At 56.9% G+C, this 18353-nt stretch overlaps 1 protein-coding gene across 2 annotated transcripts in view; it reads right to left on the bottom strand.

The window, feature by feature from the left end:
• Positions 1–18159, bottom strand: part of MARK4 (microtubule affinity regulating kinase 4) — a 28148-nt gene extending 9989 nt beyond the window's left edge. For both annotated transcript variants that reach the window (XM_032838948.1, XM_032838949.1), the window contains exons 1-12: positions 17864–18159; positions 13271–13471; positions 10895–10948; positions 10742–10790; positions 9975–10040; positions 9828–9898; positions 9039–9095; positions 6843–7079; positions 3924–4043; positions 3371–3470; positions 1938–2047; positions 1672–1831 (exon numbers count right to left, since the gene is read on the bottom strand). In XM_032838948.1, coding sequence (XP_032694839.1) covers positions 1672–1831; positions 1938–2047; positions 3371–3470; positions 3924–4043; positions 6843–7079; positions 9039–9095; positions 9828–9898; positions 9975–10040; positions 10742–10790; positions 10895–10948; positions 13271–13471; positions 17864–17914 — 1276 coding nt within the window. In that variant the 5' untranslated portion in view covers positions 17915–18159. The remainder of the gene's footprint in view (positions 1–1671; positions 1832–1937; positions 2048–3370; positions 3471–3923; positions 4044–6842; positions 7080–9038; positions 9096–9827; positions 9899–9974; positions 10041–10741; positions 10791–10894; positions 10949–13270; positions 13472–17863) is intronic.
• Positions 18160–18353: the final 194 nt, after the last annotated feature.

The raw sequence follows: 18353 nt of genomic DNA, 5'->3' as shown, positions 1-18353 counted from the left end.
TCTGAAGGACATTTTCTGTTCTGTGGCTTGCTTTATGGTAAGAATACGGCATATAACACGTCAACACAGTGTGTGTTGATGGACTACATTATCAGAGAGGCTCTTGGTCAGCAGCTATTAGCAGTTCCACCTGGGGGGAGTCAGAAGTTACACGTGGATTGTTGACTGCACTGGGGGTTGGTGCCCTAACCCCTGCCTTGTTCAGGGATTAACTCTATATATGAACAAAATTTCTCCCAAACTGGTCTCAGGGGCCACCTCCGAGGACAGCTGGGGACTGGACACGGGTGATCCACGCAGAGCTCAGTACGCAAACGTTCACAGCAGCATTATTCACAAGCGCCAAACAGCGAAAACAGTGCAATGGCCATCAGCTGACAAACGGAAAAAGAAAGTGTGGTAGATCCACGATGTGGAATATGACTGGGCCATTGAACGGGAGGAGGTGCTTGTCTGCGCTAAAATGTAGATGAAAACATTATCCCAAGTGAAAGAATCTGGACACAAAAGGCCACATATTGCCTAATTCCTATTGCACAAAATGTCCAGGATAGGGGCATCTGTAGAGAACGGGACTGGTGGTTGCCCAGGTGCTGGGGGGTGGATGGGGGTCCGGAGGTCAACGGCAAGTTGGGGCTTATGGAGTTTCTTCCTGGGGTGATGAAAATGTGCTAGAGTGGACTGTGGTGATGGCTACACTTGTGACCAGACCAATACCACTGAATCATCCATTTTGAACAGGTGACTTGTATGCTATGTGAATTATATCTCCATGGAGCTGCTTACAGAATAGTTGGGAGGGGGCGCCTGGGTGGCTCAGTTGTTAAGCGTCTGCCTTTAGTTCAGGTCATGATCCCAGGGTTCTGGGATCAAGTCCCGCATCGGGCTCCCTGCTCAGCGGGAAGCCTGCTTCTCCCTCTGCCTGATGCTTCCCCCCCCCCCCGCCCTGCTAGTGCGTGCACACACTCTCGCTCACAAAAATAAGTAAAATCTTAAAAAAAAAAAAAGGGAATAGTTGGGAAGATTTGTATTTGAGAAGCGTGTGGGTAAGAGGCTTCTTGGAAGTTTCTACACCTAATCTGTGGTGGTGACGGTCAGCTCTATCTTTTGTGGGTGGTATCTTTCAGTTACAGAATGTAGGGTTCAGGAAGGTATCTGCCTAGCCCCTTTCCACTAGGAAGGGTCTTTCAAATTTTCAGTATAGAGAAGAGCCAGAGGGCAGGCTCTCAGCAGCCGTTTTGTGCAATGTGTCCTCCTGTGTCTTGATAATGATGGCTTAAAGCCAAGTGAACCCTGATGTGAGAGCTCTATCCCTGACAGGTGGTCCAAAGGGATTCCAGCTCTCACTTGGGCTGCTCTCTAAAATGGAGACAGAAAGGGAAAGATTGGGAAAAAGGTAAGGTGAGATACGTAAGAGAGAAAGGAAAACCCAGAGGAACAGAGAGGAAGCAAGAAACAGAACAGTATCTACTCTGGATGCTTTTTCGGTTTCTAATCCTTTTCTGATCCTGGCTGTGTGTTCCCACCTCCAAGTCCCCTATAATGTCCCTGCATCTTCATACAAAAGTCCTCCCTTCTCTGCAGCTGGCTTGAGCAAAGGTTTTTGTTGCCTGTCGGCCAGACAACTCTGATCTGAAGTTCGGAGGCATAAGGGTGCGGGACCACACTCACAGAAGTCGCTATGCCTGCGCTGGCGGTGGTAGGTGGAGGAGGCACTCCGTTGTCCTTTGCTGTGGCTGGTGCCTTTGCTGGAGCTCATCCCATTGGTGGTGTCGCTGGGCGCCCGCACCCGTGCCAGGGCCAGCCCCGGGGTGCCCCGGTCCCCACCCTCCTGCAGGAGGATGACAGACGAGGAGCCTCAGCCTCTGTTCCCTCTGCCCCAGAAGTCCCTCCACCCCGGGCATCGCGCATCCCAAATGCCCCTGGCGCCTTCTGACCTCAGTCTTCCTGCCCAGCAGGAGGTAGGTGGCGGTCACTTCGTTGTACTTCTGGCTGGTCAAGGCCTCTTTGATTTCTTCCCGCGTGTATCCCATACCCACCATCACCTCTGGGAGAGGGGGATGGAGAGGAGGTTCAATCTCCCCAGACCCTTCCCTTCCACTCGTTTCTGCATCACACAGCAACGCCGGCTCTTTGGCCTGTCCAGTATCCGTTCCCCTTTCTGCCAGCAGCAGAACATTTCCTTGGAAGAACACTCCTTTCGTGCTCAGATCACCTGGCTGACTCCTGCTTGCGCCAAGCCCCAAGGGCAGGTACACAATCCAGGTCTGACCAGAGTCTTCCATTCCCAAGGCCACATTGATTGGCTCAGGACAGGCAGATGACTCAGGTCTGGCCATTCAGAACGCTCCAGACCCAAAATCACGTTGATTGGTGGGCATACGACCTGGCTCTGGCCAATCAGAGCATTCTATCCCCAAGGCCAAACCAACTGGCTCAGGGGTAGCCAATGGGCACCAGCCTAGAGCTTCTATTGGAACACTTAGGAAAGTGGCTCCTCTTCTCGATGGGGGTGTCCAGGACGCTAGTATATACTGTTGCCAGCTTGCTCCCATGGCCAGAGCTGCCTGGGAAAGAAGCCACCGCTAAGATTCCCAACAACTAACTCTGAGCACCTGAATCCAGCCGTGCCTGAAGGCCGACACACCCTAGCCTTTTTAGTTATAATGATTAGGTGATAACCATATAAAACTGCTGACATTAACAATTTTTGACCTATAAAAATGGCAGATTCAAATGGTTCAGCCTATTATTATTCTTATTGGCGTAAGCTAGAAGGGCTTGGGTTTTCTCTTCGTACAACCACAAAAGTACTGATTAATGCAGCCAACTCTGATGGTGGCCTTGAGGGTTACTGGATAACTCCTAAGGGACTCTTTCAGGGCTAATGCTTAGGGATCAAGAGTTCAAGGGCTCCAGGCTGGAGGGTATGGGACCAAAGGGCTGGTGGGGGAGGCACATGCCCACACGGGGGGTTTCCCCGGAAACATGCAGGTTACCGATGACTTGTGCCCAAACACTTCTAGATGTGATCTGTAATTTCTTTTTGTGTCTGAACAGTCAAAACTAAGTACTGCACATAGAGTAACTCATTTCACATATTCACAACAACCCTATGATAGGTTCTGTGATCGTCCCATTTTACAGATGAGGAAATAGAAGCACCGAGAGGAGAAGCCACTTGCCCAGGGTCACAGAGTTAAAAAGTGGCAGCAGAGGGAGGGGAACCTAGACTTCTCCACTCTCCCTAATCGCATTGCATGCTTCTCTCATGCGCGGACCAGAGGGACAGGGGCTAGGAAGCTCTGACCCCTGGCTCCCGGGCCCATCGCTCGGAGGAGCTAGGGCACCTGCTCTCCCTGACCCTCACCGATTCGCTTGGTGTCGCCGAAGTCCTCCTCGGGCTCCGTGTATGGCTTCAACTCCTCACCTTCATAGCCAATGTTGATCCATTTGTCTTTCATGATTTGCTGCAAGAATTGGGGGCAGGACAGGAAGGGGGTAGACACGTGTCAGAAGAAACTGGGGGAAAATATAGTTTCCCACCCTCACGTAGGGCCACCTACCTTGCCCACCACCTCCAAGACCTAATGCCCCAGAATCAAGGGCTTGATGACAACTAGCGCCTATTCACCCGCACCCCCAGCACGCCTGCCGGAGCCTCCCGATATCACCTCCCTCCTCCGCATCATCTGGGTCCCCGGCACCCTATAATCAGCCTAGGAGCTCATTAGCTAATTACTGGCATGGCGGGGAGTGGGCGAAGCTGTTTGGGGGTGGCATTGAGACGGGCCCCAGAGCCTTTTCCTGGGCTGCCTGGCTCCCCTCCCCCTCCTAACCGTGATCTTAAGACGCCAAGACACAGGAGAGGGAAAGGGAGGGCACGAAGGCTGAAATGGGAGGGGCGGGGGGCTGAGACTTACCTCAAGAGTACAGCGTTTAGCTGGGTTCAGCACCAAAAATCTCCGCAGGATGCTCTCACAGTCTGTTGACATGTAAAAAGGGACCCGGTACTTCCCTCTGAGGACTCGCTCCCGCAGCTCCTGGGGGGGGGGGGGGCGGCAGGGACGGGTTTACTGGGGGAGGGGTCCACTCCACCTGCGCAGTCACACGCATGCGCGCGGGCACACACATCTTTCTCCCCATCCCTCACTGAAGCAGCAGGTAGCAAAACCCCACCCCTCTCTCCTGACCGCGATTCCCCCTTCTGTAGAATGGGAGCCCTGGATACAACTTGATTCCAAGGAAATCTCACAGAGAAAGTGAATTCTACAAGCGAGGACCCACGCCAGTCAGCATCCAGGGGCTCAGTCTCCTTCTCTGGACCCAGGGCTCCCAGCGCCCACTTGGCAGGCCAGGGTGTGAGTGAGTTTAAGTAAAATGCCCAGCGTATGTGTGGCCCAGAGTAAATGCTACTTCAATATGAGGTTTATGAAGGAGGAAGACTGCGGGGGGGTATCCTGCCTACCAGCCTCCCACCCCTCGGATCCCCCCTCTCTTAGGCACGCCTGTCTTTCCAAAGAACTATGAGACCCTGGCGGTCTCAAAGAATGAGAACTGATCTACACGCAGACCTTTTTTAGGTAAAGGGCCTTTTAGGAGGGGCCCTGCCAAGACTGAGAAAATAAATTCCATGTGCCACGCCATCACAGACCAGGGAGAGCCCCTCCAACCCTAGTAAACGGAGGCGGGCAGGTGGTGTGGGGGAGGGGGTCTCTGGGTGGAGCTCTGTGCTGGGGCCTGGGGAGTGGCCTGGGAGCTCCCTTCCCCGGGGATCCTCCTCCAAGGGCTGGAAGAGGCCAGAGCCTGGGAGCCTCCTGGGTCTGCACATCAGCGCAACCCCGAAGGGTCGTGAATATTTAATAATAACGAGTATCACTTTCAGAGTATAGCACTTCCCCCCAAGGCCGGGCAGTGTTCTAAGTGCTTTTTGCAAGGTCCCTCTGTGCTCACAACAAAGCCATGAAGCAGAGCTATGATGCCCCTTTTTCAGACAAGGGAAACTGAGGCCTAGAGAGAGTAAGTCACTTGCGCGAGGAGTGTGTGACCAGAACATGGCAAGGCGGCCCAGCTCCGGAGCCTGCGCCGCGTCACCACCCCACACCACACCGCACCCCTCACGAGCTGGCGAGAAGCAGCCACGGGGCTGTCAACACCACCACCCCCCGCTGGTGCGGCTCCCGAGTCTATCGTCCCGACCAGATGCCGGGTCCCGGGGCCGGGCTTCAGGCATTCAGTTGGGCCCTACGTGCCTTAACATCCCCATCTTACAGGTGGGGAAAGAGGGGAAACAGGTTCAGAAAAGCTGCCTCCTTCACCCTGAAAGGTTTCAGGGGGCCTGGTGGGGAAACCAGGACAGTAGGAGGTGACAAGGGCCTGGGGCAGCTGAGACGCTGGCCTAGCCTTCGGAAACGGTCTCTTGGCCTCCTGCTTGGGGTTGTTATCCTGTACTTGTGTGCACTTTGCACACCTGACCTCAGCAAGCCCTTGAATCGCTGCTCTAGGGCCAGTTTCCTTAAAAATGCAGAACAGAGCGGGAGCCCGAGGCTCAGAGGGGTCAGCAGCTCAGCTGAGGCCTTTGTGGGGAAGGGGCTCCCTCCTCCTCACCGCTCAGGTTCCCCTGCTCTTGTGGCCTGTCCTCAGCAGTGAATTTCCTGACCTCCTGAGGGCTCCTTTCCTCGCACCCATTGCACGGAAACACCGCTCACCCCAAACCAAGGGGGGGGACCCTGTGGCACAAGCGGCCCGAGCACCACAAAGCTCCACAAAGCCAGGCCACGAAAGACAGAGGAGCCGCTGGAGATGAAAGGGGACTTTTAAGACACCGGTCAACCTCGGACAACGCGGGAGCCTGAACAAAGACACTGGCTCGGGAAAGAAAGAGCTACAAGGACACTCTCCGGGCGGCTGGGGACATCTGAGCTCAGCCAGGACTGTACCACCACGGTTCTCCCCAAGCGTGGCTGCGGACAGAAAGGAAACCCCGTCTCGGGAGATAAACTGCCGTGTGTCCCCTTCAGGGACAGAGGGACGTGGCGACTAAGCCCCAACATTCCATCAGTAACGAGGCGCCTGGACAGACCAACAGGGCCGGTGTGCCCCCACGCCCGCCGGGCCGTCTCCCCGGAGGCTGCTCTTCCCCACAACGAGCACCGGCCAGTATCCAACATGACGTACGCTTTGCTGATTTATTTTGCTTCTGCCCCGGCTCTGCCCCTTCCCGCGAGGGCAGGGATTCTTCCGTTCAGAGAGCCCGAGTCAAAGGTTGTGAGTCTGTTCACTGAGTTATGCGGACGTCACCAGGCAGTTCTAGAACATTTTCATCCCCCTGCCCAACAGAAAGCCTGTCCTCCAACTCCCACCTCATCTGCTTCCTGCCTCTGGATTTGCTTGTTCTAGGCTTTTCACAGAAACGGCATCACATAACGGGTGGCCGTTGTGATGGGCTTTTCCCACTCAGCGGGCTCTCAAGGGCCAGCTCGCTGGAAACAGAGACTGTTGTGTCTTTGGCTCACACTGTATCTGTAAAGCCCGAAACAGAACCTGACCCCTGCCCCCACCCCATGGCAGGCAATAAATGTCTCCTGAGTGAATGAGTGGGGGAGTTGGGATTTGAACCCAAGCTTGCTGGCTGTGAAGCCTGGGCCCTGGACCCTAACACAGCACGGTCCACATGGGCTGGTCACACGACTGACCATGGGGACCCGGGTCCTGCTGTGTGACCTCAGGCCAGCCTCGCCCCTTTGGCCCTCTACAGAGCGGGTGTCGGGGGAGGTGCCGGGGGTCCCTGGGCAGACCCCCCCTCAGGAGATTAAGACCTCCACGACGGCCCTGCCCAGCACCTTGAGGTTGTGCCCATCAAAGGGCAGGGAGCCGCTGACGAGGGTGTACAAGATGACACCGAGGCTCCAGATGTCCACCTCCGGCCCATCGTACTTCTTGCCCTGGAACAGCTCTGGGGCAGCATATGGGGGGCTCCCACAGAATGTGTCCAGCTTTGAGCCCAGCGTAAACTCGTTGCTGAAGCCAAAGTCGGCGATCTTGATATTGGCCTCGGCATCCAGCAAGAGGTTCTCAGCCTAGGAGGGACGAGAAGGTGGACAAGTGTGGCAGACGGGAGCACGGGCTCCGGAGCTGCCCCGCTGCCCCCCGACCCCGTACCAACTGTGGCCCAGTCCCCTACTCCCTTGGGCAGTAACTTTATCTGTCTGGGCCTAGGTTTTGTCATCCAAAGAAGGAAGATAATCATAGCTTCTACCTCACAGGGCTGTCTGAGGATTAAGTGAATCCTAAAAGGTCTAGACCAATCTTCTGTACCCAGTAAGCGCTATATAACATTAGCCATTATTAGACCATGGGTCTGCAGAGCTGGGGGTGGGGGGTGGTCCTCAGGCAATCTCCTGACCCACTGAGCCCCAGTTTACCCAGCACGAAAAAAAAGAAAAAAAAAAAAAAAGAAAGAAACATGAGCATTGGCTGCTCAAGAGTCATGAAAGTGGGGAAAAAAAGTTCTATTTTTGGTGGCACGTGTTCTTATAAACACCATTTCACAAGCGAGGAAACTGAGCCTTAGGGAGACCACCTTGTGCCTGCAGCAAGAAAGTAGCAGAACTAGACTCCAAAAGAGGCCTGGCCTCGCCATGGCCTGGAGCATGGAGGGAGCCGCCAGCTGCCTGCCTCTTGCAGATCTGGACACACATATCTGCTCTTCAAAGTGTCGCCGACATCTGGCCGGTCCCAGCCACGGCCCTTCTGCAGCCAGAACACCAGCACCTCCGGCTTCCTCATGAGGTCTCCCTACCTCCCTTCCCCACCTCCAACCCAACAGGGGCAGAGAACCCCCTCCACCCACTCCTCAACATAATGGCATCTCAGCCTTGCTCAGGGCTGACACTTATCTTCCTGCTGTTTGAGGCTCTGCCACCCAGCCACGAACCCCTGCCTGGGTGGGTCCCTCAGGCTGGCTCCCCCATTGCGCGCGCTAACCAGATCCCCGAAGTCCCTTTCAACCACTTCCAGAACTGTCCACCAGGGGGCGTGCCTCCTCCAGGTGATCAGGTGATGGCAAACCCCCAAGCCCAGAGGGGCTTTCTCAGAGGGTCAGGGCAGACAGAGGAAGTGTGTCTAGAAACTTCTACGATCTGATAATGGATTTGTGTGGGCTTTTTTTTTTTTTTTAATGTAGTAATAATTTCAAAAATTGGTCTTGTATTTTGGACTTTTTTTCTCCCCCACTTCATTTTTATTGTACTTCCCAAAAGAATTTTTCACAGCAGACTGGGAATTGAAAATAGTAAAACAAACCCGGTCCTTCACTAGAGATACCTTGAGACCTTCCTTAAGGTACAGCACCCAGCACGCAGGAGGTGCTCCAGATACGGGGAGTCAAGGCAACTCGACTGAGCAGGACAAATGTTTCTCTCTCTTGTCTGGGTCAAGAAGCCCTGAAACGTGTGGTTCTCTCAGAGTGGGAGGTGTGTGGTGGGGGGGTCCAGGTGGGCTGAGTCCCTCCTCCCACCCCTCACCCCACGAGCTAGCCCCAGGGGCTCGATCTCTCTCTCTCAAAGGTCCTTCTCCAGTTCGGAGATGCCTAAGGTGTTAAGACCCAGAGGCCATGTGACTCTGGGGCTCTAAAACCACAGTTCTAGAAGGTTCCTGAATGTCCTGAAGTCTGAGAGATGCCAAGGCTCCAGAGACTCTGAGAGGGGTGAACACTTTATCACGTCCTGTGTCCTTTTTCAGCATGCACGTAATCGTGTGAGGCGTCCTAGGACATTTTGTTTCTTTTTCTTTGTTGTCTCCTCCTGCCTCCACCTCCCTACCTGCTCCCCCATCTGCTGGTCTTCCTCTGCCACAAAAGCTGGGGAAAGAGTCAAGGGGCCCTGGATGCTGAGGGAGGGGCACAGGGAGAGAAGCGGGGGAATGTGAAGGCTATAGGGAATCCCCAGGGGACTGGAAGCAGGACTAGGGACAAGTGGGGAGGGGGGTCTGTGGGCTGAGGTGGGGAACTTGCGGTGCTGTGGAGGGGTGGGGCTCACCTTCAGGTCCCTGTGTACAATGTTTTTCTGGTGACAGTAGTGCACAGCCGATACTATCTGGAGGGGAGGGAAAAGAAGGTCAGTTACTGGTGGCCCCAAAGCCCTTCGCCTTTCTCCGACCCCATGAACCTCCTCACAACCAAGACCCAGGGCCCCAGGCCTCCCCTAGGCACAAGGCCGAGATACTGGGGCCTCAAACTCCTTTTTAATCACAGTGGGCAACGCCACAGGACACGCAGAGACCCGCATCCCCACTCAGACACCCAGATATCCTCAGACCTCTGGACACCCTTCCGGCAGCGTCCCCGGACCCAGGACATCACAACGGGTCCCCTCTGGACTTCCCATCTGGAAACACACACATACCCACAGAGAGACACTCGGCCCCAACACACCCAGTATAGCCCCATCAGGACATCTGGACGGCCGTGGACCAACACCCTGGCTCAAATCCCTGCCCCCATTAGACCCTCACACCCCTTAGCCAGACCCCTGGGCCCCCTCACGCATACCCTCTACCCACATAGCTATACCCCACGTGTTTGGGTTCCCACACACCTACTGCCCTCACGCCTCAACCACACTGCTCCCCTCACACGCTTCGGGACCCTGGCACCTGTCAGCCACACTCCTGCACACCGCGCCCACCCTCGCACCCACACGTCGGGCACCTGCACCACGGCATCCTCACACCTAGGTGACTGCCCGCTCGCAGACACTTGGACTTACGCCCCCAGACCCAACCCCCCCACCCCGCCCTGTCCTGCAGGCGGCCGTGACCGCCCCCACCTGTCGGAACTTGGCTCGAGCTTCCTTCTCCTTCATGCGGCCGTGGGACACGAGGTAGTCAAACACTTCTCCTGCAGGGCAGAGGCCAAGCGGGGTCAGCGAGGGGCGTGGGAGGCGCAGGGGGCAGGGCGGGGAGGGATGCCTCACCGGCACTTGCGTATTCCATCACCAGGTATAGCGTCTTCTCCGTTTCGATCACCTCGAAGAGCTTCACTGTGAGGACCCGGGGAGGGGAGGGGGGAGCAGGGTTATGTGGGAAGAGACCCCTCCCCACCCCCACACTCTGTAACTACACATGTGCTGACCAGAACACTCCTTACTCCAGAACACTCCATGGCTCCCTACTGATGGCAAGATTTTCCAAACTGCTCAGCCTTGCTTTACCACCTTTCCTACTCTCTCTCATAAGAAAGTCGGCTCTATGAGGCCGAGATTTGTGTCCGTTTTCTTCCCTGCTTAGGGCAGATGCTGGGGGCATAAAGCAGCCACTCAATTAACGCTTCCGGAGTGAACAAACGTGTGGATGAATAAATGTTGTGACCACATCCAGACCAGGCTAAATCCTGTCTCCCTTCTGCCTCATGAGGACAAGGGCAGTCCTTACCGCTGACGGTAATCAGATCAGCCCCCCCAGCTGAGCTCTGAGTGGAGTGTTTTGAATGCTCACTCTTAACCAATCCCCATAGTGACCCTGAAGTAGGCCCTCTTATAAACCCCACTCCAGAGGAGGTAACTGAAGCCCAGAGAGGTTAAGTGACTTGCCCAAGGTCACACAGCCAGTGAGCAGCAATACTGCTCAGAGAAAACAGGTATTTCTAACTGTGAAAACAGCCAGCTCTTCTCTCCCCCAACTCTCTCCTCTGCCCAAGTGCCCCAGCTGGTAGCCTCTGAGGCCACGCTCTTCCCCTCCTCACCGATGTTGGGATGGTTTAGGCCCTTCATGATGCGGACTTCGCGGAACAGCTGGGCGTGGCCAGAGAAGAAGAAAGAGAAAGATGAGGGTGGGCGCTTTCGATGACCCTCTTCCCAACCTTGTCCCGAACCCCCTCCCTCTCCCTAGGCCTCACTTTCTGCAGGCTGCTGGGGTTCAGCTGGGTTTTGTCAATGATCTTGATGGCGACCTGGAGGTGGAAGGAAGGGGTAAAAGATCAAAGAGCCAAGGGCTCGAGCTGGGAAAGGCCCTCTCAACTCAGATCACCCAGGGGTATCCTTCTTCTGCCTCCTCTCACAGGAAGCCCTCAATCAGGACCATTCCTGGTGGATCAGAGATCTAGGCCTCAGGGCCTTTGCACAAGCTGTTGACACTGTGACCAGCGCTCCCTGACTTCTACAGGGAAACATCCTTATTCCACAGCAGAGCCTGTGTGAACGTGTGTGAGAGTGAGACCTTTTTGGGGCCCCCTTTGTGAGAGCACCTCAGACCAATCGCCTAGCACGTCTTCCTTGTCTTGAATGCCTGAACTGTAAAATAATAAGTAACCAGCTCACATTTCCCAAGGCGTCACCAGGCCTCAGTCCATGTGCTTTACAAACAAGAACTCTTTCGATCCTCACAGTAGAGATGCGAGCATTATCCCCATCTTACAAACTGGGAAACTGAGGCACAAAACTGTCCAGGTAGTTGGCAAAGGTTACATGGCTAGGAAGTCTGTGGGCTGGGATTTGAATCATGCAGCCTGATCACGATACGTCATAAACATTTAAAACTGAAGAAAAAAATATATAATTCATTAAAAAAATTTTTTTTAAGTAATCTCTACACCCAATGTGGGGTTTGAACTCATGACCCTAAGATCAAGAGAGGCATGCTCTTCCAACTGAGCCAGGTAGGCACCCCTAGTTTTAAAAGAGCTTTGAGCAGTCACCATGGGGAAAGAATCAGAAAGTTAATGAACTCTCCTTGTATGTACCCTGCAGTGGGGTTGTTTTTACTTTGAATTGCACTTTGGCAGAGCCCCGCAAGGTTTTCAGTAGTAAGGGGCCTCAGCTCTAGCTGTCTAGCTTTCCCAAAGGGTTTTGGGGCCACCCCCAGATCCCCTGGATTATAGAATCCTGCCCTGTTTCCTTAGAAGCTGGTCCCCTAGGAAGGCCCCAGAATCAAGTTCAAGATGCACACAAGGGGAACTGTGTGTTCTCCATGCGGGAGAGGGCTCATTAGCTTTCCTCATATCCTCACGAACGGGTTTTTAATTTTGTCAAGCACTTTTCATGCCAGTATTGAGACAACTGTACGGCTTCCCTCCTCGAATCTGGGAATGTGGCAAAGTAGACGAATGAATTGTCCATTTCAAAAGAACTGTGCGTTCCTGCGATGAACCCAGCTCCGTCATCGCACCGCTTTCTTTAACTGATGCGCCGAGGCTCTCTGCTGATATTTTGTTTCAGATTTTTGGATCTATGTCCACAAGTCAGGCCAGCCCGTAACGGCATTCGTGTCTCATTTGGACGTCTTGGTCATCGTCCAGCCAGCACTTAGAGTGAGCTGGGCTGTGGGACCCCTTTCGTTAGTCTCTGGAAGGATGGGCATAAACTCAGAATGTTTGGTAGAATGTGCCTATAAAACCATAGGGACCTGGTGTCTTTTGTGTGTCTGGATGGCATACGGGCAGGAGACAGGTCGCCCAAGGTGGGGGAAATTGTTCCAGCCATGTCCTCTAAAATTAAAGGGGAACAGAGGAGTCATACCCCACCACCCCGTGTGAGTGAGAGGCTTCGTATCTAGGTTACAAGGTCTGTGTGGGTGTGGTAATGCTGCCCTACTCTGGAGGCCAGGAGAAAGGGACTGCGGGGGGTTGAGAACTCCGGTGAGTGGTCTCATGAAGATTTCGGTAAGACCTGATGGAAGCAAAGCCTACCACCGCCATAGGGAGGTGGCCCGGGTTTAGAAACAAAAGCCATGTGAATTCTTAGAAACAGAACACCTGTGATCTGAGAGTCCCCGACAATCAGGGACCATGGCTGATATTAAATGAGCATGGCACCATCATCCCTCTTTTGAAGTGGGGAAACTGAGGCCCAGAGGTGGACATGGTTTACTCTAGAGCTGATGTCCTACACCATCACCTCACACTGCCACATCATTTTTTAAATTTTTTAAAGCTTCAGGCCCAATGTGGGGCTCGAACTCATGACCCGGAGATCAAGAGTCACATGTTCTACTGATGGGCCCGCCAGGCACCCACATCATTTTTTTTTTTTTTTTAATTAAACAGCCTTTACTACGGGCCAAGTCCTGGGCTAATAAGGACCTCATCTACATGCAATTCCCACGGTAACCCAATTCTACTTGGACTCTTCTGGACAATCCTGAGATGTCTTGACCTGTCCCAGGGAGAGTCAGGGACTCACCTGAGGTCAGGAAGCAAAGCAACGAGGGCCAAGTCTGACCTCGCCCCACCTCCCACACACCCGTGCCCCGCCCCCCACCCATCACCCCGACTCACCTCCCGGCCGGTGAGGATGTGCCGGGCCAGCTTGACTTTGGCAAAGTTGCCCTTCCCGATGGTTCTCAGCAGGCGGTAGTTGCCCACGTGGGGCTGCTCCTCGGGACAGGAGGCGATGGAATTCCGGCAGCGGGCACCCAGGGAGCGGCTGGACCAGGACGGTCCCTTGTCTGAGGAGCGGCCACTGCCCAAGGTGCCATGCTGGACAGGGGAGACGAAGAGTGAGTGGTGGGCAGCGCCCATCCGATCCTGCCTTCGGGGGCTCCGGGGAGTGGGGGCCTCCCGGGGGCTGGGCCACTTGACTCCAGCTGTGGCCACTGGCCCCTTCGTGGTCCTTCCCAAACCCAGGCCAGAGGGAAGCACGCTGCCTTTGGGGGTCCCCCAAATCTCTCTACAAGAGGATGTCTCCAAGAACACAAAGGCTGGGCCACCCCCCGACTCTGCAGCATCCGGGGTCCCAGACATCAGGCTCCTCCTCGCTCCCCTCCAAGTCAGTCTCCCTGCAACGTCCTCTCCAGGCGCTGGGACCACAGTATTTTCTTCCAAATGCCGTGTCCCTCTCTCCCAACCCGTGTCCTCAATCTGGGTCCAACTCCACCCCCGGTCTCTCGCAGCTCTTGACATATCCTGGGTCACCCCTCACCTCCCTGTCTGCGCCCCCCGATTCTACTCTGAACCCCAAGAGCAGCATTTTATTACCAGCTTACTGCCCCTAACATTTTCTCGCAATTCTTCTTGCCCCAAATTCCACTCCAAACACTGTAACCAACACTCTTTCATTGTGCCCTGACCTTCCAGCCCCGCACTGTTACCTTCCTCCTGTGGAAACACAGGGGCCTCCCCCGTGCCCTGCACCACCACCCTGGGAACCGCTGCGTCTCCCACGCCCATGCTCCCATCTGTCCCAGACGTTCCGTTCCTGCCGTCCTGTCCCTCCTAGGCTCTCCCCCACAGGTCACAGCCTGCTCCAGGCTGCCCTGTCCTGATTGTGAGCCCCAGGGACTATGCCTCCCGCTCAGCGCTGGGCTGGAGCCCAGGGTGGGGGCGGTGGAGGGAGCCAGAGGCCCCAGCCCAGGGGGCTCTGCTCAGACCCAGGCGGCCCCCCCATGCCCCCCCCACCCCGTGCCTTCCCCAGGGCAGGGGTGGGAAGCAGGAAGACAAAGGGAGCCGAGGAGAAGAAAGGCCAGGTAGGCAACAGGGAATCCGCATGGCTACTTAACAGGGTTGATGTCTGATTCGGTCACCATCCCCTTCTTAAGGGAGGGAAACTGAAGCCTGGAGCAGGACAGAGTTTACCCCAGAGCTGCTGTCCCTCACCATCACCGTATCGCACTGACTCACACTCCTACATGTTTTTATTACACTGCTTTTACTACGGGCCAAGGCTTGGGCTAGTAAGCACCTCATCTCCATTTAATTCCCCTGGGAGCCCACTGAGGGCGGAACCTACCTCCTCACCCTCCAGAGGAGAAACTGAGGCTTGGAGAGAGAAGGTATCCTGTCAAGGTCACACAGTTTCCCCGAGGCGCAGAAGGATTGCCACCCACGGTGCCCTCACCGGGGGACCTCCCACCAGGATCCAGTAACCATCCACACTCTCCAGACAGGGACCCCTCCCTCAAGGTTGAGGCAGTGAGCACCTCGGCCAAGGTCACAGGGCAGAGAAGCAGAAGGCTAGGGATTCGATCCCAGGCCTGCTGGCTCCTGAATGCTGAGCTCTTTCCCACATCCCACTGGGCTCCTCACAACCTCAGGTCTCCTCCCAGGAGAAGAGGGCGGGCAGGGAGGTGGAGATCCTGGCCGCTAAGGCCCCTGATCCCCACGGAGATAAGGGCTTGGAGAAGAACCCCCATCAGGTGGCACCAGGGGAGCCAAACTGGGGGTGGGCTGGTACCCCACTGAAAGCAGCATGCTTGAGGGACCCCTGCAAGGGGTGGCTGGGGCAGTGGGTGACAGAGCCCCCCAGGGGCCGGGGGCGGGAGCTAAAATTGGCTGGCACCACCAGCTGGCCCGGCTCCCTCCTTACCGCCCGGCTGGCGGGCTGGCGGGCTGGCGGGCTGGCGCCCCAACACCAGAGCCTGTTGCTAGGGAACCTCCAGAGAGTTCCAAGGTGGTGGGGGGAGCCCTGGAACTTGGGGTGGGGGGGCATGACCCCCACATGGCTGTCGTCATGGTGACGGGGCGGCGGGGAGCAGGAGAAGAGCCTGCGACCTCCAGTTCCAGAGGGAGAGGTGAGCCCGAGGCAGGACAGACAAGCGGGACTTACACACGAGTTGGGAGGACAAGAGACAAGAGGAGAGAAGGGGACTGGCCCCCCCCCAAATGCCCACCACGCACAAGTCCGGACCAGGAAAGAGGAGGAAGTGCTCTGAGGAGCCCCATTTTACGGATAAGGATGCGGAGGCTCACAGTGGTGACATCACTTGCCTGAGGTCACACAGCTAGGAAGGGCCAGAAACTAGATTTGAACCCATGCTTATCAGAAAAATCACAGCAACAATCCGAGTGCAGCGACAAGCACTTCTTACTCACATTATCTCCTTGGCTCCCAAAAACAGTCCTAACAGGGAGATGCTTCCATCAACCCTATTTCGAGATAAACTGAGGCTTGGAGCAGGGAGGGGATCCATGAACTCTAGCCACAACCGATGACAGCCCCAGGTGGAGAAGGCACGGCCCCTCTGACTCACAGCCTTCCTCACAACAGCCGTGGGACAGGTGTGGAGCACGGCCCATGAGCCAGGCTTCCCCCTCCAAGGGACTCAAGGGATCATCCCCATTTTTCGGAGCAGGAAACTGAGGCTCAGAAAGGAAGCAGCGGTAGGAGGACACAGCGCAAACCGGCTGGCAGAGAGAGCCAGCATTTGAACCCGGGCCCGTGGGCTCCCTGGCACTTTCTGAGGGACTTGGGGGGAAGGGTGGGGATCTCAGCAGAGACTCCAAATCAGAGTCTGGCCTGTCGGGTGTGGTCTGTGGTGGTGGCGGTGGTGGGGCTCCCTATGAGGGAGGGTCTTGCAGGATGAAGGGACGGAGATCAGTCTTTCTGGTAGGGGATCTGGAGTGAGGGTGGCTGGGTAGGGGTGCAGGGACCTGGCAGAGGCCTAGGGGAAAAGGAACAAAGACCCCAGCTGGGGGTGGGGGAAGGCCCTTTAGAAGGGCTGAGAGTAATGAGAAACTGGGGAGATGGGGGGGTCCTCCCCTCCCAGGATTGTTCTAGGCTGTGGTACAGGGACAGGGGCCTGGGAATAGTGGAAAAGGTTAAAGCCATGGGGCAGTGGAACTCAGAGGAGCTGAGGAAACTCCTAGAAGTTAAAGGAGGGGGTTTCTAGGACTTTCTAGTCTTTGGAAGAAGAGAAAGGTCCAGGAGCATGCGAGTCTTGGAGAAGGGTCTTCTGGGCAGAGGGCAGCCCAGAAGAAGAAAACCTAAGCCTTGTGGAGGTCAAAAGGGCCCAGAAACTTGGGGAGGAGGTCTCCAGCAGACAGACCCCAAGAGAAGAGGGCTTACAGCCAGGGCAAGACCCCAGGCTTTAAGTCCCGGAGTCTCCTGGAAGAAGGAGCTGGGGCCCAGCCTTGTGAGACGGGAGAGGCCTCTGAAGCTGAGGAGGGGGGTTTCCCTGGGAGGCCAGACCACCCTGGTAAGGAAGAGGAAGGCCCTGGGGCAGAAGGGCTGGGGACCTGGGGATGAGAGGAAGAGGTAGTATCCTGGGAGGACGCTCCTGGCCCAGGAGGGGATCAAGGAGTTGGGGGCTTGGGGAGGGGGCTTGCCAGATGCTGAAGAGTTGATACAGGGAGGATGAGGCCTGGAGTCAGACTAGTCCAGGGCCTAGAAATCCCAGACTAGGCTAGGGGCCTGGAAGTTGGAGGCCAAGACTGCCTGGGAGAAGAGCTCAGAGAGGGTCCAGGGGGGCAGTGGGGAAGGGGGGCGCTGTACTGGGAATCCAGGGACAGGGCTCCTTGGAAGATAGGGGCCAGGCCTGGGAGTGGAGAGACCTTGAACAAGCTAGAAAGGGCCCTGGGCCCAGGAAAAGGTGGAAACCCGCTTCCTGTGAGGGGGTGCCCACAGGATCCGGGAGGAACCAGAGGGGCGGAGGGCTGAGAATGAGAAGAGGGGGGCTCCTGGGGAGCAGGCACCCACATCCAGATGGGGAAGGCCGAGCCAGAGGCCGGACTGGGCCAGGCTTTCCTGGAAGAGGACCAGGGCCGGGCCTTGGGGTCAAGGGCCCCGAAAATCCAGGAGGGGGCGAGTTGTCGGATGCGGGCGGCCAGGAGGGGAAGGGGCTTAAGAACACGCCGGAGAAGGGAGGGGCTCCTGGAAGGCAGAGGAGGGGGCTTCCTGGAGGGAGGAGACCCGAGCGGAAGCGGTCTGCAGAGGGACAAGAGGGGGTCCCGAGAGAGGGGCGCCCCTGGGGTCGGGCTGAGCTGGAGTGGGGGAGGGTCGAGAGGCCTGGAAGTCCAGGCGAGGGTCGGGAGGTGGCAAGCCGGGCCGGGCCCGGGGAATGAAGGTAGGAGCTCGCGCAGCGAGAGGCACACCAGGACGAGGGGTTCCGCGACTGAACCCGACCGGCGCTCCCCAAGGGGCCGGGCCCCACTCACCGTGTCCGAGTTCCGATCGTTGCCCGGGGCCAGAGCCGTCCGCGAAGACATTTTCTCCGGGTCCCGGGGGACTGGGCGGCCGGGTGGGGGGGGCGGGGGTCCTGGGGTCCCCTCTCTTCCCCTCCCCCCCCCGCTGGCCTGGGGACGCGAGCTCAAAAGCTGGGCGCCGTGGACACCGGGGTTCGCGCCGCGGGAGAGGGGGGCAGGGCGGGGAAGGGAAGGGGACGCCGAGGGTCCTAGTGGCCCAGTGCAGTGGGGGCCCGGGGCGCCATGGGGGCGGCGGGCAGGCGGGCGGGCGGGGGCCGGGGAGGGGGCGCGGAGCCGGCCCGGGCGGCGGCGGAGGGAGGCGGTGGAGGGGCCGGGGAGGAAGGGACGTCAGGGGGAGGGGCGGGTAGGGCGGGGCCGCTGAGACCCCGCCCTCTGCCGCCGGCCCTTAAAGGCGCAGGCCCGGGCTAGCCGGGGGCTCTGGGGGTGGAGGCAGGTCTGGGCG

The sequence above is a fragment of the Lontra canadensis genome, unplaced genomic scaffold, assembly GCF_010015895.1.
Source record: "Lontra canadensis isolate GAN:19392208 unplaced genomic scaffold, GSC_riverotter_1.0 scaffold107, whole genome shotgun sequence".
Taxonomy (NCBI): Eukaryota; Metazoa; Chordata; class Mammalia; order Carnivora; family Mustelidae; genus Lontra; species Lontra canadensis.
The sequence above is the reverse complement of the archived record's forward strand: the minus strand, read 5'-3'. Positions and strand labels throughout refer to the sequence as shown.